The 27,625-nt window shown below is 54.9% G+C and overlaps 1 protein-coding gene across 1 annotated transcript in view; it reads right to left on the reverse strand.

Annotated features, from left to right (window-relative positions):
• Positions 1 to 27,625, reverse strand: part of GRK5 (G protein-coupled receptor kinase 5) — a 233,670-nt gene that overhangs the window by 9,424 nt on the left and 196,621 nt on the right. The window contains exons 5-12 of the mRNA XM_007469576.1: positions 16,960 to 17,057; positions 15,137 to 15,229; positions 9,798 to 9,861; positions 8,775 to 8,915; positions 7,023 to 7,213; positions 4,247 to 4,284; positions 2,411 to 2,500; positions 601 to 809 (exon numbers count right to left, since the gene is read on the reverse strand). Of these exons, the coding sequence (XP_007469638.1) occupies positions 601 to 809; positions 2,411 to 2,500; positions 4,247 to 4,284; positions 7,023 to 7,213; positions 8,775 to 8,915; positions 9,798 to 9,861; positions 15,137 to 15,229; positions 16,960 to 17,057 (924 nt within the window). The remainder of the gene's footprint in view (positions 1 to 600; positions 810 to 2,410; positions 2,501 to 4,246; positions 4,285 to 7,022; positions 7,214 to 8,774; positions 8,916 to 9,797; positions 9,862 to 15,136; positions 15,230 to 16,959; positions 17,058 to 27,625) is intronic.

Raw genomic sequence — 27,625 nt, forward strand, 5'->3', positions numbered from 1 at the left:
CCCACCCAGCCTGTCTAAAGGTCATTCCCCGAGTGCGCCCTGCCTGTGGCCAGGTCAAGTTCACTATCCATGGATGCTGTCACGCAGGGCCCCAGCAAGTGTGACCAACATTCCATATAGTGGGTGGAAAACTCGAGTATAAGATGTTTGAAGACTGAAACGATCATCACCCCCCACCTGCAGCCCCTGGCCTCAAGCCAGCACCCAGGGGTCCAGAGCTGGAGAGACAGCAGGAGACCCAAGGTCAAGAGTAGGGGCTGCCTGGATCCCTCTGTGTCTTGGGGGCGAGCCAGGATCATCCCCTTTCTCCCCATGCTGGTTTTCCCCACAGAGCTGGACGTGAGGGTGTCTCCCTTTGTCACGCAGCCCCCTCCCTTATCACAGAGCCACCCTGCTCCACCCCAGGCTCCCTCCTGGAAGCCTTCACCGCCCGCCCCAGTCCACAGCCTGCTCCTCCGGCCTGGTGGCTTCATCGTCCGCACCCTAGCGTGCCCCGACCCTGTCCCCTTCAGCCCGTTTGCTGTTCTTGGCTAAGGGCCGGGAGGGGAGCCAGCACTGGACACCAGCCCCGGGGCAGCGTCTGGCTCACCGGGAGCTCACCATTTTGCAGATGCACTTGGCCTCCTCGGAGAACTTGTGCGAATATACCTCCTCGGTCTCCAGGACCCGGCGGTCCACCTCCTCCCTCTTCACCTTCTCCTTGCGGCCGCGGAAGGGCGACTGGCCCTCGATCATCTCGTAGATGAGGCAGCCCAGACCCCAGTAGTCGGGGCTCAGGCCGTACCTCTGGTTGTTCAGGACCTCTGGAGCTGGGGGCAGAGCAGGGAGGCGAGGAGAGGTGAGAGACAGCTGGTGGCAGGTCAGAGCCCGGGAAGACGGGGCCAGGACTGCGATGTCAACGGGGCCTCGGGACGTCCTGCAGCCAGGAGTGCTGCTGCTGCTCACAGAAGGCCTGGAGCCTGATGGCTGAGACCTCTTCCCTCTGCCAACCCTGGCCCACCAACTGCTGTAAATACCACCTCTTCCTGGGAGCCTGCCCTGCTTGCTCTTTGCTGTGCTCCCAGGACTCTGACTGTGGCTTCAGAAGCCTGACCACAGTGGATGGAAACAACCTGTTCCCTTGATGCCTCCCCCACTAGACTGTGAGCCACCTTATTCCCTGCTGTGCCCGGTAACAGGTACGATGCCTGACACACAGTAGGTGCTGCACACATATTTGTTTCAATGAATGGTGTGTCCACTCAAAGTAAAACGATTTTAAATTTAGCTGGAATTCAAATAGCTTCTCTAACATTTTGATAAAATGAATTATAGGTTCACCATAGAAATGCAAAAATGATAGTTTCAGGTCATTAGGCAGGCCACATTCATCCAGGGAGGCAAATGCGTCCACACATGTGCTGGTATGCACACCACACTATGTGCTGTGCAGACACTCTGTGCAAGAGTAGAAGACGCAGATGCACAGGCAGACACACACAAAGGTGCACAGATGGACCTATCTATCCATCACCCATCTATCACGCATCCACCCGTTTATCTATCCACCCATCCACCCATCTATCCACCCATTTATTAATCCATCCATCCATCCATCATCCATCCACCTGTCATCTATCTATCTATTTACCTATCTACCTATCATCTGTCCATCCATCCCTCAGCATTCACATGGGTATACATACCCCCAACATACACACAGATACACACCCCAGAGGTCCTCCAATGTTGTGCAATCTGAAAAGGACCCTCGAGCACCAGAGACCAAGTCTAGAACCCTAAGCATGTGTTGCTGGCAACAGCCCGGTAGAGGAAAACAAGGTTCCCACACCCCCAGAGCTTTCAGGAGTCCTCTACCTCCTGGTGTGAGTGGGCTTATGAGTGGGAGGTGGGCAGAAGGAAGCCCAAGGAATATCCCTTATTGGAAGGAGCATTCCAGGGGTCGGTGTAGCTCTGGGGCTCTTCCCCATAGCTCCCGGGATGATGGTCTCAGAGAAGGCTTAGGGGATGCAGCACAGGGAGCCCGAGGCTGGTCTCTCCTTAGAATGGTACTTGTGACACAGTAGGTGGGGTGCTCCTCTCCTTTCTGGACCCTTCCTAATGATCTCCCACCTCTCAAGGTCACCCTGAAAGGCTGTCTGCCAACTCAGCAGACCCCTACTCCACCCACCCCCAGGCAGCGCTGTTTGTCAGCTCTGCCACTGACCTTGGGAGGGGCTTGCCCTCCCAAGAGATGTAGCTGGGGCTAGGGGTGGGAGCTGCAGAGCTCAGTGAAGTCAAGTTGCGCCCTGGGGCCCCAACGCTCCCCCAACCCTGGCTAAGACCTCCCACCTCCCAGCATGACTACTAGTTGCACAGAGGCCAGTGGCTCTGAGCGCGGGGCTTGGTGAGAGGCCACGCCTATACTTACCCATGTAGCCGACAGTGCCCACCCGGCCGCGGATCAGGTCTCCCTCCGGGATCTTCACGGCTAGGCCCAGGTCCGAGATCCTAATGTGGCCTGAGGGAGGACAACAGAGTCAATAGGTCCCTGGGATGGTCATGTGGACATCTGGTCTACCCTGCGCAGGGCCCCAGACTTGCCACGGGCCCCTGGCATTTCATCTGTCCTAGAAAGAGTGGTACCGAACCTGCCATGGCAGGGTGACTGCAGACCCTTGGGAGAGTCCAGGTGTCAGAGGACAGGGGTAAAGTATTACTTTTTAGGAGAAAAACTTAACGATGAAAAGGATGCCTGGATTTGGTTAGACGATCGCAGACCTGCCTCATAAAATGCCCTAATGGGCTTCTTGGAAGGCTGATGTCACAAAGTTTAAAATGCCTTGGCCTGATTCTGGGATTGCTTCATGGGAAAATGTAAGAGTCTCCTGACATTCTGCAACAATTTGCTTCAGGGGAAAAATCATAAAGCAATTTGGGAAGCAACTCCCTGTGCTGCCTTGTTGGTCTTTGGGGGTTGTTTTCTCCCTTTGGAGACACTGCCACCCAGGCTTAGCAGAGACTGTGGGGAGGCATTGGAGCTCCTGGACCAGGACCGACCCCCAAAGGCAGAGACGACGTGGTGCTGAGAGCTCGCCTCAGTGCTGTCTCTCCTAGCGGCCCAGCTGGCAGGGTCGTGGCCTCATCTGACCCTGCAGGGAGGAACACTACCTTCCTTCCCAGCCTGGACCTCAGCAAGGCCCAACTCCAGAGACCCCGCTAGGCTGCAGCTGAGTGGATTCCCCTGGCTCAGTGGCCCCTGACAAAGGCAGGAACGGTAGTGGGAGGGGGAGAGAGCACACAGATTCCAGCCATTGGGCGACAAATCAGTGGTGGGCACAGTTCTGGAACCAGCAGGGAACAAGAACCCCTGCAGGCACTGGGCGCATCCAGAGAGGGGCAGTGGGCCCTGAGCCCTCTGCCTGCTCCGCCACATGACAATATCACAATCAAACCTCTTCTCTTGGTCACGAACAACCTCCCTCCCTCCCTCTCTCTCTCCCATCAGCCTGGGGCTGCCTGATGTCTGGGGCATGCTGGCAGGGAGACCTGGTTTCTGGTCTCAACTCCCCACTGATATTGCTGGGTGAGTGACCTTGGCAGCTTGGCTCCTCTGAGCCTCAATCTTATCATCTGTAAAATGGGCACAGGGGTGCCGGCCCTGCCCCCTCTGTAGAGATGAGATCTAGTTAGATAGAAGATGTGACAACCCCTTCCCCGGCATGAGAGGCTGAACGGTCATGAGGGGCTACTGTGGTGGCTCCTGTTATCCGTGCGTGTGTGCACAAACACACAAACACACAAGAAAATAACAATGGTGGTAGACAAGTAATAACGCCTAACACATTTATAGCTGGCTATAGTTGATAAAACAACTCCTCAAGCTATCTTGTCAGAACCTCACCACCACCCTCCACCATCTGAAGCAGGCAGGGCAGGACCCACTGTTTCTATTTCACAAACAAGGAAGATGAGGTGCGGGGAAGCTGTGTGAGAGTTAAGGACTGGCCCAGAGTCTCTGGAATTCTCGACTCCTCATTCACTGCTCACTCTCTGGCGTGCGGCTCTCTCTCCCTCCCTCTCCTCTGTCTCGGCTGAGCCGCACGGCTTCTTTGCCGGGTAGGAGCTTTGCCCATGCCCTCTGCCCTCCCGTGGACCCCGGGTAAGTGTCTCTGAGTCTCCGCTGGGGGAACCCCTGCTCCCTTTGGGTTGCGACGCTCACCTCGGCTGCAGAGCAGAAGGATCCCCGGGCCGCTGCCTGACTTACCGTAATCGTCTAACAGGATATTTTCAGGTTTCAAATCTCTGAAAGGGAAAGATCGCCAGCATGTGAGTGTGGCTGTTCTGGGAGCTAAGGGCAGAGCAGCGTCTGGGTGGACCCCCTTGGGCCAACCCGGGCTGAGTGTTTCCTTCCCGACTCTGGGCTCAGGAGGTCTGGTCTCTCTCTGGGTCAAGACAATCTTGTGCTAACTTCTCTCCCTCCAGTAATTTAAAGCAAATGCTGCTTTTTGCCATAGGTGCCTCCCTGATCCTGGAGAGTGACTGAAAAGGAAGTTAGGCAAAGGCTAGTCCTGGCACCTGTCCACACACTGATGGCCCCAGGGCTAAGAACACTTCTGGCTGGAGTGGTGACAGACTCCTCCAGGGCTGAGAAGACCCTGAGGTCTTAGGATGCCTTGAAGGCAGAGTAGGGTCTGGGAATGAAAGAATAGAAGTTATTGAGGACAAAGAACCAGCCGCAGAATTGGGGAGAACAGTAACCTCCAGGACAGAGACCCACTTTGGGAGGGGGCCCCCAGGAGCCTGACACATCTCCCAACTCCAGCTGAGCCACAGCCTGGGAGAGAGCACAGACAGAGGGCACGGCTGTAGATGCAGCCACACCTCCTTCTGTCCCTAACGTCTCTCTTCTCTTTGATGAAATGATCATGCTCATGAGAAAGGGAACCTCTCCACTCCCACTGGCAGGGGGGAGGCAGCAGAAGTGTCTGTTTTATTTTATTTTATTAATTAATTAATTTTTGGCTGCAATTGGGTCTTCGTTGCCGTGCGCAGGCTTTCTCTAGTTGCGGCGAGTGGGGGCTACTCTTCGTTGCGGTGCGCGGGCCACTCATTGCAGTGGCTTCTCTTGTTGTGGAGCACGGGCTCTAGGTGCACAGGCTTCAGTAGTTGTGGCACGTGGGCTCAGTAGTTGTGGCTCGCGGGCTGTAGAGCGCAGGCTCAGTAGCTGTGGCGCACGGGCTTAGTTGCTCTGCGGCATGTGGGATCTTCCCGGACCAGGGCTCGAACCCGTGTCCCCTGCATTGGCAGGTGGATTCTTAACCACTGCGCCACCAGGGAAGCCCTGGTTTTATTAATAAAAGGTTTTCTCCACGAGTTAAAGAGTAACAGGATAGTGTGTGCAACTCAGTTAAGCCATCGGGCAGACAATACATGGCATCTAGATTGAGGATTCGGTTCTCAACCAACTGGCTTTGTTCATCAAACGGAGGGCAGCTCACCTCATGGGGAGCAGTTCCTGTGCCCAAATCCAGTGGTGCAGCCTCACAAAGTGATAACTGGTGTTTGCATGTAGTTATTTATTACGACATACTTTTGTTGCTGTTGTTAACTTGCATGCTTTTGGTGTGTTAACCATTCCAAATAGGGGCAGGAGTCATCACTGCAATTAATCAGCCCTCACCGACCACCGGGTTGGAAAGACAGCTGGCTAGTGGGCACAAACCCACACCCCCAGAGAGGCTCTGGTAAGTGGTCGGGGCCGGGGAGGCATCATGGTTCCCTTCCTCCATAGGGGAAGGGCTAGAATTTGGAGGGATGCCTGTTTTCTTTTTTTAAGAGAAAAGCAATCAAGTGGAGGATTCTTTCTTCAACCCTCAGGGAAAATTTTCTGACTCTCTTCCCACTTGAAGGAAAACAAAACAAAAGCATAAATTGGGAGATGGTGTGGGGGGAAGCGCATGTCATCAAGACCATTCCTCTTGCTTTCAAAACCTTCTCTGGCCTCCCAAGATAATCTCCGACAAAAGCCCCATGGCAAAGGTCTTCCAACTGGGGTGTGTGTCCCCAGCGGCTGGGGGGCGGGGGTCCCCCACGTGCTGGTGGCTTCAGTTGACAGAAGAGCAGGTTCCTCCCCACTCCTAAATGTGACTGTGGCTCTGGAGCCAGTCACCATAGATCCCAATTAGAGGTGGGATCTAGTAATAATAATTATAAGGTCAACTCAACAGAATATATTATCTTAACACTTAGAGCCTTATGGTCAAAGGAAATTTTAAAAAAATCTTACATACATCCACATATTTCAGAGTGGAATGCTAATCGATAACTTTTATGCCAAAAATATTACATTATAATAACTATTCTGTCGGGGTGGAGGGGAGTAAAGAAGAAAAAGATAGAAAACTCCTCACCATTAAGGAGTTTTCATGCATTTTTTTAGCTGCATGATGGTGGAAATCAATTTGCTACAGCAATTAGATTCCACTGGATACCTTTAGAAATGTGATGTCACTTTAGCTCCATTTCAAAATATCAGTATTAGCCACTCTTTTAACACATGAGGGACAATTTCAGATGTCTACTTAAAATGTATAAGGGCACACAGATTTTCAAAATTCTGTGAGGAGGCCTGTGAGAAGAGCCTGAGGGCCACTGCACACAGAATCTGGACACCTGGTCCTAAAAAGCTGGATGGTGTGGGAGGGAACGGGGTCCGTTCTGATGCCTGCTGCGGTGGTGATCCTGCTAAAGTCTTCCTGGGGTTTGTTCTGGATCAGGCCACCAGGCTCCACTGAGCTTCGCAGGTGCTGGCTGGGAAGGGAACAGTGGCCCAACCTCATCAACTCTTGAGGGAACACTTGGCCTCCCTCCCTTACTCGGTTCCTGGGCGGGAGCCTGTCTGACTCAAGGGCAATGCCCGGGCCTCGACTCCCAGGGTGGGGTTGAGCATCCAGTCCAGGGCATGGAAGGGTCAGCCTCACCTGCTCAGACGCAGATGGGGGGACCGGGGTTGGGGGGCGGTGGGAGGGGAGCCCGCTCACCTGTAGACGATGTTCTCACGGTGGAGGTCTTCCAGGCCGCACAGGATCTCTGCCGCATAGAACAGGGCACGCTCCTCCTCGAAGCCCGGGTTCCCCATGTTGTAGATGTGGAACTTCAGGTCCCCCCCGTTCATGATGGTCAGTACCAAGCACAGTGCATCCTTGGTCTCGTAGGCGTAGGCCAGGTTGACCTGGGAGCACAAGACAGCCCTGCGGTGGGGTTCCGGGGACCCTCTGACCACGTCCACTCCTCCTCCCGGGCCTTGATGCTGGGTGGGAGGCTAGGGTGCGGGAGCTGCAGCAGCTTCACGCCACCCCCTGCGCCCTGACAGCCTCCTGGTGCCCCTGCCGCTGCCCCTCCATCAGATTCGGTGGTTCTAGGTGAGGGGCCAAAGCCGGAAGGGGCGGGCCAGCACCTTTCAGGGGTCCCGACAGGACAGTGTCTGCATTTTTACGTCACAAAAGCATGTGTGTGCATCAGGTGGTTAAAACTTCTGCCCCCTTTGGGTATCATCTCGTAAAGCCCAGCCCACTCTGGGCAATGACAGCAGCACCACATGGATGGCGTGGCCCGCCCTCACGCACAGCTGGTGGGAGTGAAACTGGGGGCCGTGCACACACCCTCTGACACAGCAATTCCTCCACCAGGAGTCCACCCCACGGACACCCTCACAGAAATATGCCAAAGGGATGCTGAAGGATGGACACGGTAGCCTTATTTGTTGCGGTGGCTTCAAAACCAGAAACAACTTCTATCCTGGGGACTGGCTGCACAGGTCGTGGCCTAGCTCTTCCCTGTGCATCTGGGGAATGGTGCACAGCTTTAAAAAAGAGATGCAGCTGTTGGTCTGGTTGTAGAAAAGGCTCTACAATTTAAGGGGAAAAACACTGCAGCCTAAGATTTGTAGTAAGATCCCGTTGGCTAAAAGTAATAAAATCTGTACATGAATCAAACACGTCTGGAATGGTTACTTAGAGAGGGAGGCTTTTATATTTACTTTGCGCCCATCTGTGCTGTTTGACTTTTTACCTAGGAGCATATATTATTTTTTATAATAACAAGTGGCAGTGACACTGAGAGCTGGCCAAATACCCAAGTCCTCCTCCACATTTCCCAGCCTCCCCTGCGGTTGGCTGGCCCCTGGCCATGACCGGTTCTGGCCGAGGACTGTGGGTGGAAGTGAGGGGTGTCACTGCAGCCGAGGCAGTGCAGAGCCCCCAGCATTCACTCTCCACACTCCCGGGAACGGTGTGGCTGGAAGATGAAGGAAGGTGGTCTGATCTGATGGGATTTTGGGTGAGAAAAAGAACAGCCTTTGCCATTTTCAGCTACTTCGCGTTGGGGTTGATTTGTTACCGCAGCAGAGCCTGGCCTGGATGCAGTAACACACGAATATAAACCAGACGGGCCTCTCTAGGATCCTGACACTTCGGTCTCCTGTGATGAAACCAGCCTACAGGGGTCTGTGGAAACAAAGCTCCTTGGCTGGGCCCCGCGTGGGCCTCTTTCGTCCACGGAGGCGCTCAGAGAAGCCTGGTCTCACGCCCAGAGGGGAGCCAGTCTAGCTTGGTGACCACTGTCAGCCCCAACTGACCCCCAGGTGCCTCGTGATGGAGGGAGTGTCGGGCTCCTTTCTGCAGCCCACTCCCCTCACTGCATGCCATGCCCTGGGGGATGAACACCTGTCCCACTTAAGGGGCAGAAGTCCCAGTCACCAGGCGGGGGCCTGTCCCTGGGGCCCCGACACTCACCACAAACTGACTGTTGACCTTCTCCAGGATCTGCTTCTCATTCAGCGCCATGGGCTCCCCTTTCCGCTTTTTGATCCGCTTTTTCTCCAAGCGCTTGCAGGCATACATTTTACCCGTGGCCCGAACCTGGCAGGCACAGACCTGAGGGGCAAGAAAGAAGCCAAGGGCACACGGCACGTGAAACAAGGCCAGGATGCTGTGTCTCTGGGGCTTGGAGGATGCCTGGCCGTGGACCCACTGCTCCCAGGGCCCTGCCCTTGAGATCTGGCTTTGGTGGCACCTTAGGCAAATCCTAGCCCTTGGAGGTGCAGAGTCAGCCATTTACACCAATGTTTAGATGGCTGGCTGAGGCCTAAAGAACTGTTCCTCTCTCGGGGGCAACTAGATTTTCTCTGTCCCAAGCTTCTAGCCAGATGTAGCCATTGATAACTGGGGACTTGCAAGCACAAGCTGCTGGTAGGAGAGGCTTGTTGTGGGGGCGGGGGGAGTGATGGGAGACCCCTGTGAACCCTGACTGTATAATTCAGAGGAATGGAAACCAGGGCATTTGGATCTGGTCTTTGTTCTGCCCCTATTCAGCTGTGTGACCTTGCCTGGGTCACCTAACCATTGTGAACTTCAGCTTTCCTCATCTCTAAAATGGGAATAACAAGGATTGGGAAGATCAGATTAAGTAAAACAGCGCATACTAACAGCATGGTGTGGCCAGGATGCTTAAGCCCCTCACGCCCTCCCTTCTCCCTCCAAACACAATCAAGAGTGCCCATTTCTCCTCCCCAGACTTGACTCCTGCCTGAGGCTGGCTCCAGCTCGGCTGCCCTGGCACAGACACCCTCCTTCCTCACCTCAGACACAGCAGAGACCTTCTCAAGGCCCCGGCCTCACCCTCCATCTCCATCGGGGACACATGACCAAGCCATTCGCTCGGAAGCCATGCTTAGAACACTTCCGGCCAAGCCCGAAGGGACAGAAAAGGTGACAAGAGTCCAGAAACTTTTCATGAATACGTGGATGTTCACTTACCTCCCCAAAGCCCCCTTTTCCTAGTACTCGGTACTGCCTGAAAGTGTTTTTGGTTACCGGTTGCCTGGAAAAAAGCAAAAATCCAACATGGGACTTGGAGTATTAAGATGCAGAATCCAGAAGAAATAGACAAGGGCAGCATTGAAAAGAGCCAGTGCCAGGCACAAACTGCCAGACCAGGCCCCGGGGACCCCCTGGAACCATCGCTGCAGATGGGACCCTTGAGGACTTGCTCTGGGGCTGGGGCTGGGTGTTCAAATCCCAGGCTGCCGCCCTCAGGACTGCACTGGGAGGGAAGAGCTGAGCGGAGGCTGTTTCACCACACTTTCCCTGTGGTTCCCCTCTCTCTCCCAAATGCAAATCATGCGGCTAAACTCAGGAGGAAGCTGTGTCCTCAGTGCAGGGAGAGGGGAGGGGGCCAGGAGCCACAGAGGCTTGGTGTCCCACGGAGGCCACAAAGGAAACCGCAGCCCTCCCTCCCACACCTGCCGGCAGGACGGCAGGAGGGCAGGACGGCTGCACCTCCCGTCCTGGGGTGCCCGAGCTATTCCTTCCTGCAGACTTGCCCCGGGAAGACCTGGCCTCCTGTGGGCAGAGACTGCTGGTCTCCAGGTCCAGTCTGGTTATTCTCTCACGGCGGTTCCCAGGCTTCCCGCCACCGAGGGCGCTGTGTTATATGTAACCCCCCTGAGCCCCAGAACACGAGAAGATCCTGTCTGCCAAAAGCCGTATTTATGACTAAACTTTTTGTGTCTCCCAACTCCCCATTTTAATCAGCCAAAGCCATTCTTAAAAAATTATTTATTTATTTATTTTTGGCTGCATTGGGCCTTCATTGCTGCGCACGGGCTTTCTCTAGTTGCGGCGAGTGGGGCGCTACTCTTCACTGCGGTGCGCGGGCTTCTCTCGTTGCGGTGGCTTCTCTTGTTGCGGAGCACGGGCTCTAGGCGTGTGGGCCTCAGTAGGTGTGGCACGCGGGCTCTAGATTGCAGGCTCAGTAGTTATGGCATATGGGCTTAGTTGCTCCGCGGCAGGTGGGATCTTTCCCGACCAGGGCTCGAATCCGTATCCCCTGCATTGGCAGGCGGACTCTCAACCACTGCACCACCAGGGAAGTCCCACCAAAGCCATTTATAATGTCTAATGAGACAAGCCTCTGACCAGGAGCCAAGGATGGCACTTGTGGGGTAAATAAATAAATGGCCATTTAGTTGCAGCAAAGGACTCCACCTTGCAGATAGCGTGTGGTTTTTCATCGCTGGCCTGTTTGGCTAAAGGGAAATCAGGTTTTCTCCCTCTTCTTTTCGGCTTTAGTGAGGTATAATTGACAAGGAGTGTACAAATTGATGTTTTGATATATGTATCAAAACATATGTTTGTTTTATCATATATGTTGTTTTATCAAACATATATGTTTGATATATGTATACATTGTGAAATGATTACCCAGCTAATTAACCTTCTGTCACCTCACAAAATTCACATTCCCCCCTCCCTCCCTTTTTTCCGTCCTTTCTTCCTTCCTTCCTTTCTTCCAAGAACACTTAAGATCTACCCACTTAGCAAATTTTAAGTAAATAATACAGTACCGTGAACTACTGTCCCCATGTTGTAAAGGAGATCCCCAGAACCTATTCAGCTTGCATAACTGAAACCTTGTGCCCTGGACCAACAACTCCCATTTCTCCAAGCCCTCCCCACCCCTGAGAGCCACCACTCTACTCTCTACTTCTATGAATCTGAATATCTTAGATCCCACATGTAAGTGAGGTCATGCAGTACTCGTTTTTTGTGTCTGGCTTATTTCACTTTAGCACAACGACCTCCAGGTCCATCCACGTTGTCATAAATGGCAGGACTTCCTTCTTCTTTTTTAGGCTGAGTTATGGTCCATTTATAAACATTAAATATTTTACTCCTACATTCATTGCAGAATTATTCACAATAGCCAAAACATGGAAACAACCTAAATGTCCGTCAGTTGATTCATAGATAAGAACAAGCAGCTTTTACGATGTTAAAATTGGTTCTTGGCTCTCTAGGACTTTTTTTTTTTTTTTTTTTTCGACCCTCTATGACCATTTTTGAGCATCCCCCAACCCCACCCCAAGAGTCTTAACCAGGGCGGGGATTGGTGTGAGACTGAATTGGGCCAAAGAACTGGCTTCGCTCGAGAAAGAGCAGTGAGCCTCTGGTCGCCCAGCAGCTGTTGAATGAATCTTCCGTGGAAACTCTTCTCGCTGCTGGGTCCTGAAGAGGATTTGGGATTCACCAGAAATCACAGCTTCGGCACCACTCTGTTCTCTTAGGGCCGCCCTGAAACCTCCGGAGCACTCCCTGGCACGCCTGTCTCGAATTCATGTGCTGTGACTCACCCTCTCTTCTCCAGTGTTTCTTTAGGAAGCGGGGCCCAGGCTGCCCCTGGGCAGAACTCCCCCTTGCTCTGCATCTTACACATGAGTGGCCGGCCTAGAGCAAACCTGCCATGCGCCTGCATCTGCCATGTGGCCCTGGGAAGCGTTTCTTCCAGCTGCCCTCGAAACCACATGAAGGCGTTCAGGCCTAACAGTTTACGATACGTGGAGAACAAACAGTCGGTCGACATTACCGCAGAGCTCCTCTGCTGGGGGAAATGAGTGTAATACAATTTCCGAGGAATTTCTTGGTTAACCTTCGGAGGGAAAAAAAATTCCTTTAATATTTCAACAGTATAGCACCAACAGGCCATGATCTTTTTAGCAAGAAAAAAAAGGGAGCGGGGGGGAAGGCGGGGTGCTGTCAGTCATTTAGGGCATTTCTAGGCCAGGGTCCTGCCCTGCTGGCTTCAACAGCTTAACGCCCTCAAAAGGGCATAACTCCTTTGAAGTCAGCACGCAGATTTTAAAAGTCCATTTCTCCATCTCATGTGTTTGGTACTGACAAGTAAAGTGAAAGCCAGTGGCCACAGCTAAAGGCTTCCATTGGAACAGGAGTGCTGGGTGGGCTAAGAGTGAAGGACTTGAGTGAGGGACCTGGACTTCAGGCTCCACCCTTGCCAGGCCATTGCTGTGTGACCCAGGGCCAACCCATTAACCTCTCTGAGCCTTGCATCTTCAGTAAAATGGTATATGCATCTGAAGGCTTTTTGTAAGCTGCTGAGTGTCAGATGTCATTATTAGAACTCTTGGGATAAAGGACACAGCCCCTTCTGGGGGTCTCTATGGTAACAATCCCCATTGCTCGAAGCAGCTTATAGACTCAAGTAATCCTCACACCAGCCTCAGGAGGTGAGACTATTACTGTCCTCATTCTGCAGATGAGAACGCTTAGGCTTTGCGAGGTGAAATGAGATGCCCAAGGTCACGGCTGGTAAGTAGCTGGGTTGGAAGTGGAGTCCAGGAAGCCTGCTGCAGAGCCCACTTTCGGTGTCCTGACTCTGCCACCCCAGGAAGGTGGGGTTGTGTTACACAGCCTAGGGCTCCAGAGCGGCAGGTGAGGCAAGATGAATACCTCCCCACCAGACTGTCCTCCGCAAGGGTCAGCTGCTCCCTCCAATATCAGAAGCGGGAGGAGACGGCAATGGTGATGCTCAGTGACGACTCATCCCAACAATTACATTCAGCAGTTTACTTCCCAAGGCCCAAAGGCTGGCTTTGTTCATGTGTGCGGTGCTATCTCACCTCACCCTCACCCCATGCCTATAAGGCAGGCAGTGTTACTATCCCCACGTTACAGGTGAGGAAACCAAGATGTGGAGAGCATCCCTCCCCCAGCCCCTAGGGAGGAGGCAGAGCTGGGACTCAGACCCAGGCTGTGGGCCCCTGGTGGCCCACGCTTGGCTTTTCCATCTCCTGGAGGCATGACGTGCACGGGCAAGGCGGCCAGTGGCAGGCAGTGCACCAACAGAGAAGACCGTCCACTGCTTGCTCTGTCACCCCCATGGGTCAGGGTGGAGAGAGACGTCCTCCAGAGGCTACAGGGCAGGGTGTTTCCTCAGGGCTTCCTGAAGTGGGCAGGGAGTGCTGTGAATTCGGCTTTTCGGGGGTTCATGTCCCACAGGTATGTGTCCTAAGTGTCTGCAGGGGACTTGGCCAGCAAAGATGCCGATATACATGCAGGAGCAGAAGGGCTCCTTGCTTTCTGACCACGGCCCAGATACCCAGATGGCAGTGAGTGCCAGGCCCCTGGGGCACAGGAACCTTGAGCAGTGGGAGGGGAAACTCCCACCCTCACCTACCAGCTAACCCAGCATGGATTTAATGTAAGCATTAAATCCTGGGACACTGTGGTGGGCAGAGCACCGCTCTAGGGGTCCTGGGCCAGGGTCCCCTCCTTGGCTGCACTAATCCCTGCCGGGTGACCCAGCAAGCCACATCCTCCCTGCCTCTCCTTCCTTGTCAGTCACACGGAGGTCACCTCTGCCCGGCCAAGTCATCACCGTGTGTGTGAGAGCACTTTGCAGAGAATAAGGCGGCAAATGAAACACATGAAAAGATGCTTGGTCTCACCCATGATTAGAGATGAAAAGATAAACAAGAAGGAAACCCGGCTCTCACGCACCAAGAAGAGTGTTGCTGAATCTGAGGACAAGTGAGCGCCTGGGCGCTGGCAGGACTGGGAATCGGGCAGCAGTTTGGGAGGGCAATCTAGCAGTCCCTCACAGCGGAAAACCTTGCCCCTGGAATTCCTCTGCTAGGAATTTCTTTCTTTCTTTCTTGCTTTTTTTTTCTTTTGTGGCCACGCTGAGTGGCTTGAGGGATCTTAGTTCCCCGACCAGGGCCTGAACCCAGACCCCAGCAGTGAAAGCACTGAGTTCTAACCACTGGACCGCCAGGGAATTCCCATCTGCTAGGAATTTCTATGGATGTATTTGCAAAAATAAAGATGTATGTACAAAGTTATTCACTACTCCGGGAAAGCTGCACACAAAATTGAGGGAAACCTCCATGTCCATCAATAGGGGGCTGGGTTACATGAGGGATGTGCAAATCTTTCTAAGAATATGGCAGCTCTTTATTTGCTGGCAGAGAAAGAATTCCCGAAGATGGTGACCCCAAAAAGTAAGAACAAGAGGCTGAGTGTATGCGTGTGTCTGTATGAGTGTGTGTGTGTGTAATGTTAATACGCATACAGCATATCTAGAATACACAAGAACTTAATTAACAGGCAGAGAACGCTGAATTTTATCTGAACCATGGGCCCATGGGAGGTAACAGACTTCTATAGGACTTAGGTGAAAAACCAATACCCCGCGCGCGCGCACACACACACACACACACACACACACACACACACACACACACTGGCACACACTCGTGTGTGTGTGTGTGTGGGGGGGGCTGTGCCCAGGGAGCACTCACCTTTCCAACCACTTCCACTGGAGAAACCGATCAAAATACATGCCGTCCAGGTACTCGTGGAAGGGTTCTCCCCTCAGGTAGTCGTGGACAGACCTAGCTCAGAGGGAACAAACAGATGAACGTTTTACAACCCTGACCTTGGAGCAGGTGGGCAGAGCCATAACCAGCAGATTATAGCCCGGCCTCATCCACTTCCAGACTTTGGAAATGCAAATACACAGGGGCCTCCAACAGATGCAGCAGGAGTGGAGAGAGGCTCCCCCATTCTACAAAGGTTGTTTGAGATTGACTGACCCTGCAAACCTTTAGTAAGTAGTTGCCTTGGGGGTTTGCTCTAGCTCTGGGATACAGCAGGGAGCACGATGGGGGACACACACGGCAAATAACAAACAAATAAACAACCCCAGGGGCATGTTATCGTGAATTGGGGTAAGCGAGGTCCCGAGCAGCGTCAGGGAGATCTCTCTGACGAAGGGACAGGAGCTGAGATGAGAACAGAGGAATATTTAACTATGTGCAATGGAGGGATTGGGTGTCTTGGGAAGGGGCAGAAGGGCGCAGGCCCTAGATTTGGTTGGGACCAGTGAAGCCCCTGGGAGGTTTTCAACCCTGCAGCAGAATTTACTGGTCACCTGCTGTGGGCCAGGCTCTAGGCCAGGCCCTGGACGGCTCTGAACTTGGCTGCAGGCAGGGCTGGGCTTCTTCCCTTTAAAAAGCGGCCACGCTGACCAATCGAGCCCAGACGCTTGGGACCTGGGGAAGGGAGGCGACACGCAGAGTTGGGGCTCGTTGGAGGCTGTATCCTGCCAAACCTGAGAACAGGGGCTGGCGTCGGGGGCCAGGACGGCCACTCCCTCAAGGTCAGGAGGCAACCCAGGGACCTCACCCGCCGTCAGAGCTGACCCTCGGACATCTCCAGGAGGGCAGCAACCAGGCTTTTTTCTGCTTACGGTGGGCTCTCTCCAGCACCTGCCACAGGGCTGGGCCCCAAGCTGGCGCCCCTGAATGTCCCAGCTCTTCCCATGGTGAGCGCATGGGGCGCTGGCAAAAAGCCGTGGGGGCAGGACTGGGCTCTTGCTCACAAGGCCTCCCCCACGCAGCATCGTGCCAGCACACAGCAGGCACTCAACTAATGTCTGGGGTCCAGAGTCTGAACACGGGTGCAGTCACGCCAGCTGTGATCTTGGCACATACGTACGTTCGTGTGGCTGCACGTCAGCCTACAGGGAGGGTGCGTGTGTGGGCGCAGGAACGGGTGTGAGCCTAGCTGCTTAAGCCTTCACGGCAAGCGTGTGAGTGATGATGGCGCTTAATTGGTGCACGGCTTGCCCCACACCCACTGACTTGTCTCATGTCCCATTATGGTTGCCGTACAGCCTGCAACGAGGTGATGGGGTGTGGCTGAGAGGGCAGCCTGCAGCCCAGCTCATGCTGCAGCGCTGGTGGGTGGCAGTGATGGGGGCAGGAGTGGGCGGTGGGGGGGACCTGGGAAGGATTTCCAAACCACCCAGACTGCGTCAGATCCGTGCACATTCCTCTGTCTCCACAGCCTGGAGAGCTACTTGCTTTCGACACCATCTGAAGCAGATGTTCTCTTTGGACTTGGCACCCTGGCATCTTTTCCCTTCATGAGAAGTGTACAAGCGCTGGGTGGCTTGGCTGGGCCCTCAGGCACTGAAGACCTGCCCCGGGTGCCCAGCGCTCAGGTGGAGGCTAGAGGCAGCCCCTTGCCAGGTGACTGTGTGGCAGCCCGAGGGGAGGCGGAGGGGCCTGACGCCCCGGGCCGGGAAGCAGGGAGGGAGGCCGGCGGCCGGAGCACTTACTGCACACAGGCAGAAAAGAGTTCTTTGCAGGGTTTCTGAAGGAGCTTCTCCGTCTGGGAGACCAGGTCCCGGCCAACTTGGGCGATGAAAATTGGGGACTGCGGGGAGGAAGAGGAGAGGAGGTATCAGTGAGGGAGGGGGCAGGGCGCCGGGCGGCCTCGGGGGCCCCTCCTACCCGCACCTGGTCCTGGGCCCCTGCACCGTGGTAGGCGGCCTGGCAAGGTGGCTGGGCTGGAAGGTGGTGAACCAGCCGGGACTCAGGGTCAGATTTCGGGCTCTGCCACGGACACCGCGTGTGACCTCGTAAGGCTACGTGGCTACTCTGAGCCCCGCTCTGCAGAACATGGATCACGACATCCCCGCGTCCTGGACTGCGGTCAGAGGTGTGAGTGGGAGGTGTGAGCCTCACAGTGTAGGGAGCCCCTCGGAGCTGCCCCGGTCCCTTAGCCACTGGGGTGGGGGGCTGCGTCCCCAGAGGGCAGACGTGAGACGGCCCCCTGCCCGGCCTCGAGGCCATGTGTGAAAGGGTCTGGACTAAGCAAAGGGGCAGGTGGACAGACGGCTCAGCGGCGAGGGGAGGGATGTGACACGGGCACGGCCTCGGCGTTGGTAGGTCTGCGTGCCACTCCCACATCTGCCGCTGTAGCTCTGGGACCCTGGTCTTGGTACAGCCTGGCTGTTATCAGGAGGATGGTCAGTAATAATTGTTCCTCCAGGAATGAATCAATGAAGCTTTTGGGTCAAGCATTTGGCCCGGATCCTGGCAGGTAGCAGAAAGCGTGCAATAGATGTCAGCACTGTCATTTTGTTCTCCTTCCAGTTAAGCTGCCTCTGGCCTGAATGTTTCAAGTTTGAAGGGACGGACGGTTCCAAGAGGTTCTGGTCCTACCCAGGAGCAGCAGCCCCCTTGGGAAGGTGCGGACACAGCCAGAGGCAGCCCAGCCACCCCTTCCCCTCCCCACTTCATTCACCGTCTGCTGGCTCTTTACTCACCAGGTGGGTCTTTAATCAACTACAGGGATAACAGAGAAAACTGCCAGGAGTGGGCTCCAAAGCACAGGATGTAGACACATCTTTCTCCCCCTAAAGATGCTGAAATCTGAAAGGCTTGCTTTCTCTTCCCAGCTATTGAACTGTAACTTGGGGGCTGATTAAGCCCACCGGGTGGTGTCTCTTGGGGGTTTGATCCTGGGGCTAGAGGGGGCGCCTGCAGCAGCCTGGCATGGCCCCGCTGAATGACATCTCCCCAGTGTTCTGAATGCCGCCGTTCCTGAGTCCTTTCCTTCTTCTTTGCTCCCCTAGCCTGGTCCTCCCCTCCCTGATCCTCTCTGCAGGCTTTCACTTAGCCCCTGAGCGGGGGAGGCCTCAGGTATGTGTGTTGGGGGCGGCCGCTGTGCCAGCATATGCCGCCTGCACACCCAAGCGCAGGCAAAGCCCGTTACACGACCCCGCAGACTCAGAGCACATCTCCCCAGGGCTGCTGTCGCCAATCCTGGGTGGCGGCACCTTCGCCCCACCTTCCTCCCACTTTGCCCTGGACCATCCCCCTCTCCCCACACTAAAAACTCAATGAACGAGGGCTTCCCCGGTGGCGCAGGGGTTGAGAGTCCGCCTGCCGATGCAGGGGACGCGGGTTCGTGCCCCGGTCCGGGAGGATCCCACATGCCGCGGAGCGGCTGGGCCCGTGAGCCATGGCCGCCGAGCCTGCGCGTCCGGAGCCTGTGCTTCGCAATGGGAGAGGCCACAAGAGTGAGAGGCCCGCTGGGGAAGTCCCGAGCTCTGCTCTGACCTCTGCCCTTGGCCATTTCGTGCCTCCATCTCCTCCTCTGTAACAGGAGGGAGCAGCTCCAGAGATGCCCTACAGGCCCTTCAAGATTTGACAATTGGGGGTTGGTCATTTTTGCTTCTGAGACTTGGGGAACTTGCTTCGAATCCTGGCAGCTGCCTCTTGGGCATCAGTGATTCCAGGCTACTTCAGAGCAATCAAATATTAGGACAAGCCACCGAGGCCATGGGTGAACTGGCTTCAGGAAGAGACCTGACGGCTGGGGCAGTTTTGGTTTGAAGGGCCCCGCGCCTGGCACAGAATTGGTGCCCAGCGTATATTTGTAAGTAAGCAAGATGAAACACAGTGTGCCAGGGTGTGGCCTTAACCCTGCCGTGAGTCAGCAAAAAGCAGAGACGCTGGGTGGGCGTGCCATGGGGAGAAACAGAACCATTTCTGGGACCTCAGAAAGGCACCCGAGTTGCCACCTGTATGCACTCAGACACACACTTTGTCATGGGGTTCAGCCAGGGAGGACCCACCCTCACGCGCAGTGGCCCGGCCTGGTGTTGGGCACATGCACGGGGAGGGGTGTTAAAAGGTGAAGCCAGGGTGGTCCTTGACCTCAAAGCACTTTTTCTCCAGTAAGACATAAATAAGGTCATATCCACACAGAAAAGTTCCTTTGCCTCTCTTGGCTACAGGTGATGTATAAAGTGAGCTGCATGGATGGAACTCAATGGCTCTCAGACTTCTTTATCAGCAAATTTCTTTTCTCCTCTACCAAATGAAATGTTTCCATAGGCTCAATATTTAAAACCAATATAAGTAATATAATGGGTAGCAACCGTTTCCTTCTATTGAGGCCAACACATTCTTTCATTCAATCTTCCTTCTGGCTCTGTGAGGTGGACACTATTATAATGTTCATTTCACAGATGAGGAAACTGAGGTTCAGCAAGGTTAAGACGTTTGCCCAAGGTCACCCAGCCAATAAGCGGCAGAGAGGGGATTTACACCAGGTTGGGTGGGTCTAGAGCAAGTCTGGTTGGAGGTGGTGGGGTGTCTGGGCCACCTGTGCTGCTGTCACCCCCCCTCATCTCCCAGGAGGCCCCTGAGGTGTGACCCTAGCCGTGGGCTGACCTGGCACCAAGACCCTCCAGCAGAGGTAACTAGAACTTATATAGGAGATTTTGCAGCTCAGGGCAGTGAGCCACTAGGCTCAGAGAGAGAGGTGGGGATCACTACTGGGAGGCAGGGGTCATCTGGGAAAGCTTCCCAGAGGATGGGGTCAGAGGCAAAGCAGAACGTGGCCTCAGACCACCTACCCCTTCTGGGCCCTCCCATCAGCCAGCGGGGCTCCCGGTCAGCCACACTCCTAAGCAGATGGGAGGGGCTTCCAGGGTCCGGGGGCGGCCCAGCTGTGCATGAAGTCGCAGCACTCTCACTCCTTGGGGCTGGCTGGCAGGAGGGCTCTGGGGAAGCTGCCCACACTCAAAGCCCTGAGGGGAGTCAATAACGCGTTTGGTTTAATGACCACGGGTTTAAACTCAGTCTTTGGCTCGACATGAAGAGACTAAGTGATTCCAACCAAACCTTCTCTCAAGTGACTCCGGGGAGTGACACCTTTGCCAATAAGAAGGGAATAAGAAGCTGTTGGCCGGTTTAAGTTGGGAACTGACACTCAAACCTGCCAGGAGGGTGGGCAGAGCCGCTGCTCAAATGGACATTTGCTATGTGCATCAGTGGAATCTGAGGGTATTGGTCCTTCCCCTCCAGTTCAGAGAAGTCGATTTCAAAGGCAGACCCCCAGGGAAGGCTCTCCCCAGTCCACAGGTAAGGTCTGATGCGTCACGTAAGAAAAAGCGCCCTCAGACACTGAGAAGGCTCTGGGGTCCCGGTAACCACAGTCCATCCTCTGTGGCTTGAAGGCAGAAGAATTCCACAGTTTCAGATCTCTTTCCAGGAAACTAATCCCTTCTGGTCCCAGGAGGCCTGTGAGGCCAGCTGGGGAAGGGAGAGGGGTGTATCCTACAGGCCAGGTGGGCTCTGGCCAGGAATGTCACCCTCGCTGCACTGAAGCCTCCGAAACGCCAGGAGAGCTACGGTGGGCAGTGCTGTGGCTCTCTCTAACGGGGACTGTCCCTCTGGGATGAAGCTGAGGGTCAGCATGGGGAGGAAGGCTTGGGGTCATTCTCCTCCATGCCAAAGATGTTCCCCTTATTTCTAACCAAACAGAAAGGACCTCAAGGCCTTCAGATATTTGCAGGACTGAAAGCAGCCCGGAGAAGGGGTGTTGGTGGAGGTCGCTGGTAAAATTCCCCCTGGGGCCTGGGAACCCCTCAGGCCAGCCGTGGTTTGAAGTGACAGTTTCTTTGGTCATCAGGTGGTCTCTTCAAGTAGCTCCAGCCTGCAGGCCCAGACTTTAACACAAGAGTGTGAATTTAGGCACCAAGTTTCCTTTAAAGTGTGTGCTGGTGTTGCTTCGGAGGAGGCCCCACCGGGAACACCTGTCCTCCTGATGGTCTAGGGCAGCTGAAGCCAATGGCTGGTCAACCTCCATGTGACCATGGCCTGGCCCCGCCAAGAAGTCCACTCTGCTGGCAGTCAGGATGAGCCCCAACTGCCCTTAAGGAGGGTTCTACGGCCAACTCCAGGAGAGCTTCAAACAGCAAGACACGCCTCTGGGACACAGCTACGTACGCCCTGGGCCGCTAACCACAGAGCTCTCTCCCCTCCAGCCTGAAGAGACGGGACTTGGTTCCTTGAGGAACTGCAGGCTCAGGGCCACCTGTCCTGCGCCTGAAATCACACATGGAGGAAGGGAATAAGCCTCCCCCCCCTCTTTGGCTAAGACTCCTCCCCATTTCTTCTCCCCTGAGGCTGGCAGTGGGAACAGACATGGCATTAAAGCTCGGGTGTGCTTTATCCACTCTCTGTGGGTCTGTGCCTCTGGATAAAAGCCCGTCACCAGAGGGCTCCAACCCTGCCTGTGGAATGTGAAATTTTTTTGTTTTTTTGTTTTTTGCGGTACGCGGGCCTCTCACTGCTGTGGCCTCTCCCGTTGCGGAGCACAGGCTCCGGACGCGCAGGCCCAGTGGCCATGGCTCACGGGCCCAGCCGCTCCGCGGCATGTGGGATCCTCCCGGACCGGGGCACGAACCCGCGTCCCCTGCATCGGCAGGCGGACCCTCAACCACTGTGCCACCAGGGAAGCCCTGGAATGTGAAATTGACCTTGAATCTGGTACCAGAAGAACTTGGGGCTGCACTTGGATGGGGCCAGGCGGCCAGCAGGCCCAGATGGTAGGACAGACTCAGCACACTTGCCCCTTTGTACCTCCAGCCCCGCTATGGCCCAGACTCACTCTCTGCTGTTCCTGATGCGTGTGCCACAGGTTCTAGGCATCCTGCTACGTGTTAGCCAGAGTGCACATTTTAGGCAGCGAGAGGTGAAGGCTGCATGGGTGTTTTTCTGGGCACCAGAGCACGTTGAGAAGAGCCCTTTGTGTTGCTCTGAATGTGAATGGGGCAGGTCAGTGAACTGGGTGTAGGGGCCCAATGGGCTTTGCACCTTCGCCTCCCTAAGCCCTCTCCTCTGTCCCCACTCCCCTGTTAAGTTCTCAGTGCCCTCATGCTGCCTCACTGCCTATGACCCTAAACTTCAACGTGTGGCCTAGGCCAGACCTCTCATCCTCTGCTCCATCAACACGGAGACCTCTGCAATATTCAGGCGTGGACGGTATTGATGGCCAGTAATGATTCAGTGCACTGGGGTTTCTAAAGAGGAGACTTGGCAGGAGGATTGTGGGTGGGAGGGCGTCTGCTTAGTTAGAAGAGCTAGGACTTGTCCTGAAGCTGCATCTGCATGGCAATGGATTAAGAGGGAGCATGTGCTGGGTCTGGGGTGACATACCGGCTAACAGAGATTACCGGGGTGCTTCAGGGACCAAGGCTGGGGAGCAAGGGACGGTGGTGGGGAAGGCATGGGCCTGGTCTGGGCACGAAGCCTCCCGTGGGTGCTTCACTCAGCACTCTGCCTGCCCCAGAGAACTCCAGAGAGAGGGACGGAGCCCCAGAGGCAGGCCGACAGCCCAAGCCCAGCTCGGCCTCCACAGGTCATCCAGCCTGGGCCGGGCCAGCTGTTGGTCCACCAGGTGGCACTACGGAGCCCCTTGCTGCAGACACCCCTCAGAGGACCAGCCTCCCCGGCCTCTAGAGTCGGGAGCGACTGATTACCAAGTGCTGCATCTCAGACCCGACGAGGGCGGCCTTTGCAATAAGAATTTTGGGGGGAAATGAGAGAGCAGGTTGGGAGGGAGCCCTAGGGAGGGAAGACTGCAACTGGACCTTGAGGGAGAGGTGGGATGTACACCAGGGGAGGGGGGCCGTGCGGGCAAAGGCCTGGAGGCTGCAGCAAGCAGGGAGCAGTCGGGGTGCTGCCCCGAGTGCGGAGGACTCATCCAGATACGGTTAAATAAGCGGGGCGGCTGACAGGATCAGACCTTGCCAGGCTGGTTCTCACCGGCTGCTGAGTCACCAGCCCGATGGTGGCATCGTGAGGGTGAGGGCGGCTGCTTTGCTCTCCCTGGCGCCACTGCCCCGAGGGGACCAGGAGGATGAAGGGACCTCATTTCCTGCATCGGAGAGAAACTCCACGTGTCTGAGGACCTTATTCCCGAAGCATCTCCTGGCTTCCAAGTCCCTTGTTTCAAGATGTCAGCGTGGAAATGGGATCCACTGTATGTGGCCAGCGCCCCTGGCAGCGCCCAGGGATCGAGGCACAGTTGGGCCACGTAACAACCCTCCACACCTCCTCAGTAGCCAAGACTCCTGAGGCAAGCGCCTCTGCTGTTGCCCTTGGAGCCTCCTGGAAACACACGTCCTACACTTGCTCAGAGGTTCAGGACCAAGAGGAAGCAGGAGGAAAACACAGAGGGCTCTTCTGGGAACACCCCCAGGGCCTCACTGATCCAACCCACTCCTGGCACCGATGGGCAACCGAGAAAACGGACCCCTCCGAGTCACAGTGCTGGCCAGGGTCGAGCCAGACCGACACCGGAGGGGCTCCGTAGCGGGCAGAGTTCGGGGAGTGGATCCGAGCTGCATGGGCTCTAACCAGGTGTCCTGAGCCAGCTCTAGGGAAAGGACACAGCCTTGGCCTCCCTGGCCCCACTCGAAACCAACTTTTCCCCACTTCACAGACGGGGACAGGCACACACGGCAATCTTAGCCCTGCTATGTCACCCACCCAACCCCTCTCCATCCCACTGCCCTGGTTTCAAGAATTCTCCTCTCTCACCTGGACTAGCCAGTACGCCCCTCATGAATCTCTGCAACCACTTGCTCTTATGTTGACACAACGGCCGCCAAGGGAGTTTTCCAAGAGCACACAGCGGAAATGATCTCCATGGCCAGAGGACCAAAATCCAGTGCCTTCTCGGCCTTGGTTCCGAATGCCCTTCTCGACCTGCTTCCCCATCATGCCCTCTGCTCGCCAGGGCTCTCACCCCATACTTGTTATTTCCTGGGCGAGCTCCGGCTTTCCAGCTGCTGAGCCTTTGCTACTGGAAGGAGCCCTTTTGGCCCCCTCACAGCACGCTGTCCGAACCCTACCCCCTCTTCAGGACCTGTTTCCAATACAACCTCATCCAAGATGATTCTTTGAGCAGGCAGGGCCTTCCACCCAATCCCACCTCCCAGTGACAATTGTGGTCACCATTGCCACTTCTTGAGCACCTAATATATGTTAAGTCCTAGGAGCTTTACGTGGGGTTATCTTTTTCAATCCTCTCAAAGTAGGTTTTATTATCTCCATGTTATAGATGCAGAACTAGGCACCGAGAAGTTAAGTAACTTGCCCAAGATCACACAGCAAGCGTGGGAGCAGAGACAGGATTCCGACCCAGGCAATCTGGTCAGAGAGCCTTATCCCTAAGCACCATCAGGTCCTCCAAGGACGCCACAGTCTTTCTCGAATAGTGAAGAGGATGTGACTTTAGCCTTGGAGAGCAAAGCCCTCTTTGGAGGCTGGATAATGAGGTGCAGTGGACTCTGCATGTTTTGGCAAGTGCTATTTGTATAGCGCTGTCATACGTATCACACACACACACACACACACACACACACACACACACACACACACACTGGCTGATGGCCAGCTTATGCTTTGCTTCAACATATGAAAACATCCCTCCGAGGAGCTCCGCACTCATTAGTAGCAGTTCCATCAGTGAACAAAAGGTCAGCCCAGGAGACTGTCCGCTCTATCTCCAGACGCAAGCACTTAGGACTTAATGATGTGTATATTTTCATACGTGGGCAGTTGACATTCCCCATGTAAACTATTTGCAATTTCTCAGTGTGGACAGACTAGGCCTTCAGGAAAAGCTGAGCAGGAGAGAGGCAAGACACTCTGGAAGACAGGGGTTCTGGGGGGTCTCCTCCCTTCCAAACAAGGGGCTTCCTGGGGGTTTGCCTGTCCCACCCATACCAGGGTGGAGGCAGCTGTTTCTTGGGGGGGCCACCCCATTTCTCCTCCAGGACAGGAACCGGGAGGGGCACTCCCACAGCTGTACCCTGGCCGCCCTTTGACCCTTGGTGAGGGGATCTGTGTCAGCTGCGGGAAGCTCTGCACACGGGGCTGCCAAGGCCTGGCCGTGGGCAGGGGCAGGGGTGGGAATCAGCCTCCAGCAGGATCCAGGGCCAGAGGCATCGTGGGACCCTGGGAGAGGGGCTGGCTGATAGTCACTGGCCCCTCCATGTGAGTTTTCCTACAAATTCATACTTCGGTCGCTCCCCGGAACGATGCCATAGGTGGGGTTTGTTCCAAGGTCACAAATGTAGACGCTGAGCCTTAGAGAGCTCTTTGAGGGTCAGGAATGTTGTTCATTCCTGTCTCATCAGAACTGAGTGCAGCGCTTGGTGAGCAGCCCCTAGACACAATAATTAGTAAACAGAGGACCTGAGATTCAAATCCAGGCCTGCCCGGCTCCAAAATCTGTAATCTCTCTACTCTGCTTGGCCCTGCATGTAGTAGGTGCTCAATATATTTGCTGAACCAATGTGTGTGCACATGCCTGTTCATAGCAGAAGTACCTTCATGAGGTCATCTGGTCTACCCCCTGCCTTTGGGACATCTGGGCCAATCAGTTCTTTGGGATTTTCTTAGTTACAACTAGTTGGAATGCTTGTCTGGGGCAGAAACTGTGGGCTGGAGGCTTGGGGGTGGCTGGGGGAGGACTTGGAGCTGCCTTGGGTAAAGTGCCCTGGTGCCAGGGGTTCCTAAGCCCATGTACAGCCGTGTCCCTCTCATGGTTTCATTTAATCGTATCCCCCACCCCTCTAATACATTCCTCCTTTGTTTGAGCAACTGGGAGTTAAGTATCTGCCACTTGATGCCAAGAATCCAGACAAATTCACCATCTGTAAACTCAGGAGTTGGGCCAGGTGGCGAGGAGGACCCTCTAAAGGCTTCCCCTCCACTCGCTTTTCTCTCCCCCGCTCAAGTTGGCTGGTTCCGAGTTCCGTAAACTAACTCAGCCCAGCCCCCTAGACTCTAGGAACAGGAACTGGGTGAATAAAGCAGGACAGGCAGGAGGTGGGCAAAGGAGGGTGCTCATTCCAACCCCAAATCCTGGCTTGAAATTAAACCTGCTTGTACAATCACAACTGGCAGACAAAGGAGAGCATTTACTGAACAGCAGCTTTGGACAGCATTTCCTCACTCCAGGGTTGATTTAAGGTCTGGCTGACAGGAAGAAAAAGAGCCATTCTTCCACCTTTTAATCAAAACCTTCAGTGCCATGTGGAAAAGCCACGGCCACGCAGCCTGGGTCCATCTGGAGTAGCTCGTCTTCCACATCAGCCAGGCAGCAGGCACAATCCACGAGCCCCAGACAAGAACAGAAACAGAGGAAAAAGCAGGGTTTTGTTATCTTGGTCACTGGGGAAAAGTCAATCAGCCAAGCCAAGCGCTCGCGAGCAAAGGGGCCCTGGCTCCTGCTACGCTGGGCCTGATGTCTGTGTCCTGCAGCTCTCGGCCCAAACACTAACTCCTCCCTGAGCGTCCACATGGTCAGCAAGGCTGCTGGACTGCATGGTCTGAGCATAGTGCCAGATGCAGCCCCCTTGGGCAGAGACACATGCTGGACAGGTAGCTGGTTGCTGGAGGTCCTTGGGGTAGAACCTGGGAAAACGACAAGTCTCATGGCACCTCTCTCAAGCTCTAAGGAAATGTGCTCACCGCTGGCCATCCGGTGGGCAGGGTCTCCAAGCAGAAGCAATTCACCCTGAAGCAGAGGAAGCTGAAGCTTTGGGGCCCTTTACTTGCAGTGCTAGGAGCGACAGAGTTTTCTAGGTGAGAGAGTCAGCATTTCTGCACAAGCACTTCCGGTAAATTGAGATCTCAGGTGAAAAGGACCGAATCTCCAAGGCTCCAGGCATTGGTTCTGGTTTCTTTTCTCATTCTCAGGAAACACTTTTGTACCTAATGTTCTGTTCGTTCTTCTTAAAGAGCATACTTCCCATGCTACTTAAGCTTCAAGCCCTACAAAACCTGGATCTTCCCTTGTCTCTGATAGACAGCACTTGGTCTTGAAGGGGCCTTCTCTAGGGGGACATCCAGGGGTCCACCTCCTGCCTGACTGCCACTCTGCACCTTTATCTTTTTGTGATGAACAGCCAGAGACCCAGAGTCCAAGGGACTCCCGGGGCTCTCTGGGGCTTCTCATGGTAGGAGAAGGTGAGGAAGGCCATTGCCCTGACACTGTGCTGGGAAGCAGCCCGGTGTCCTACGTAAGGCCCACGGTTCCATTATGACACAGACACACATGGCCACCCTGGTGATCTCCTTAAGTCTTTGGGCAACGATCTCTTACACCAATTCAGGGGTGACCCTGGG

The sequence above is a fragment of the Lipotes vexillifer genome, unplaced genomic scaffold (assembly GCF_000442215.2).
Source record: "Lipotes vexillifer unplaced genomic scaffold, Lipotes_vexillifer_v1.1 scaffold240, whole genome shotgun sequence".
NCBI lineage: Eukaryota > Metazoa > Chordata > Mammalia > Artiodactyla > Lipotidae > Lipotes > Lipotes vexillifer.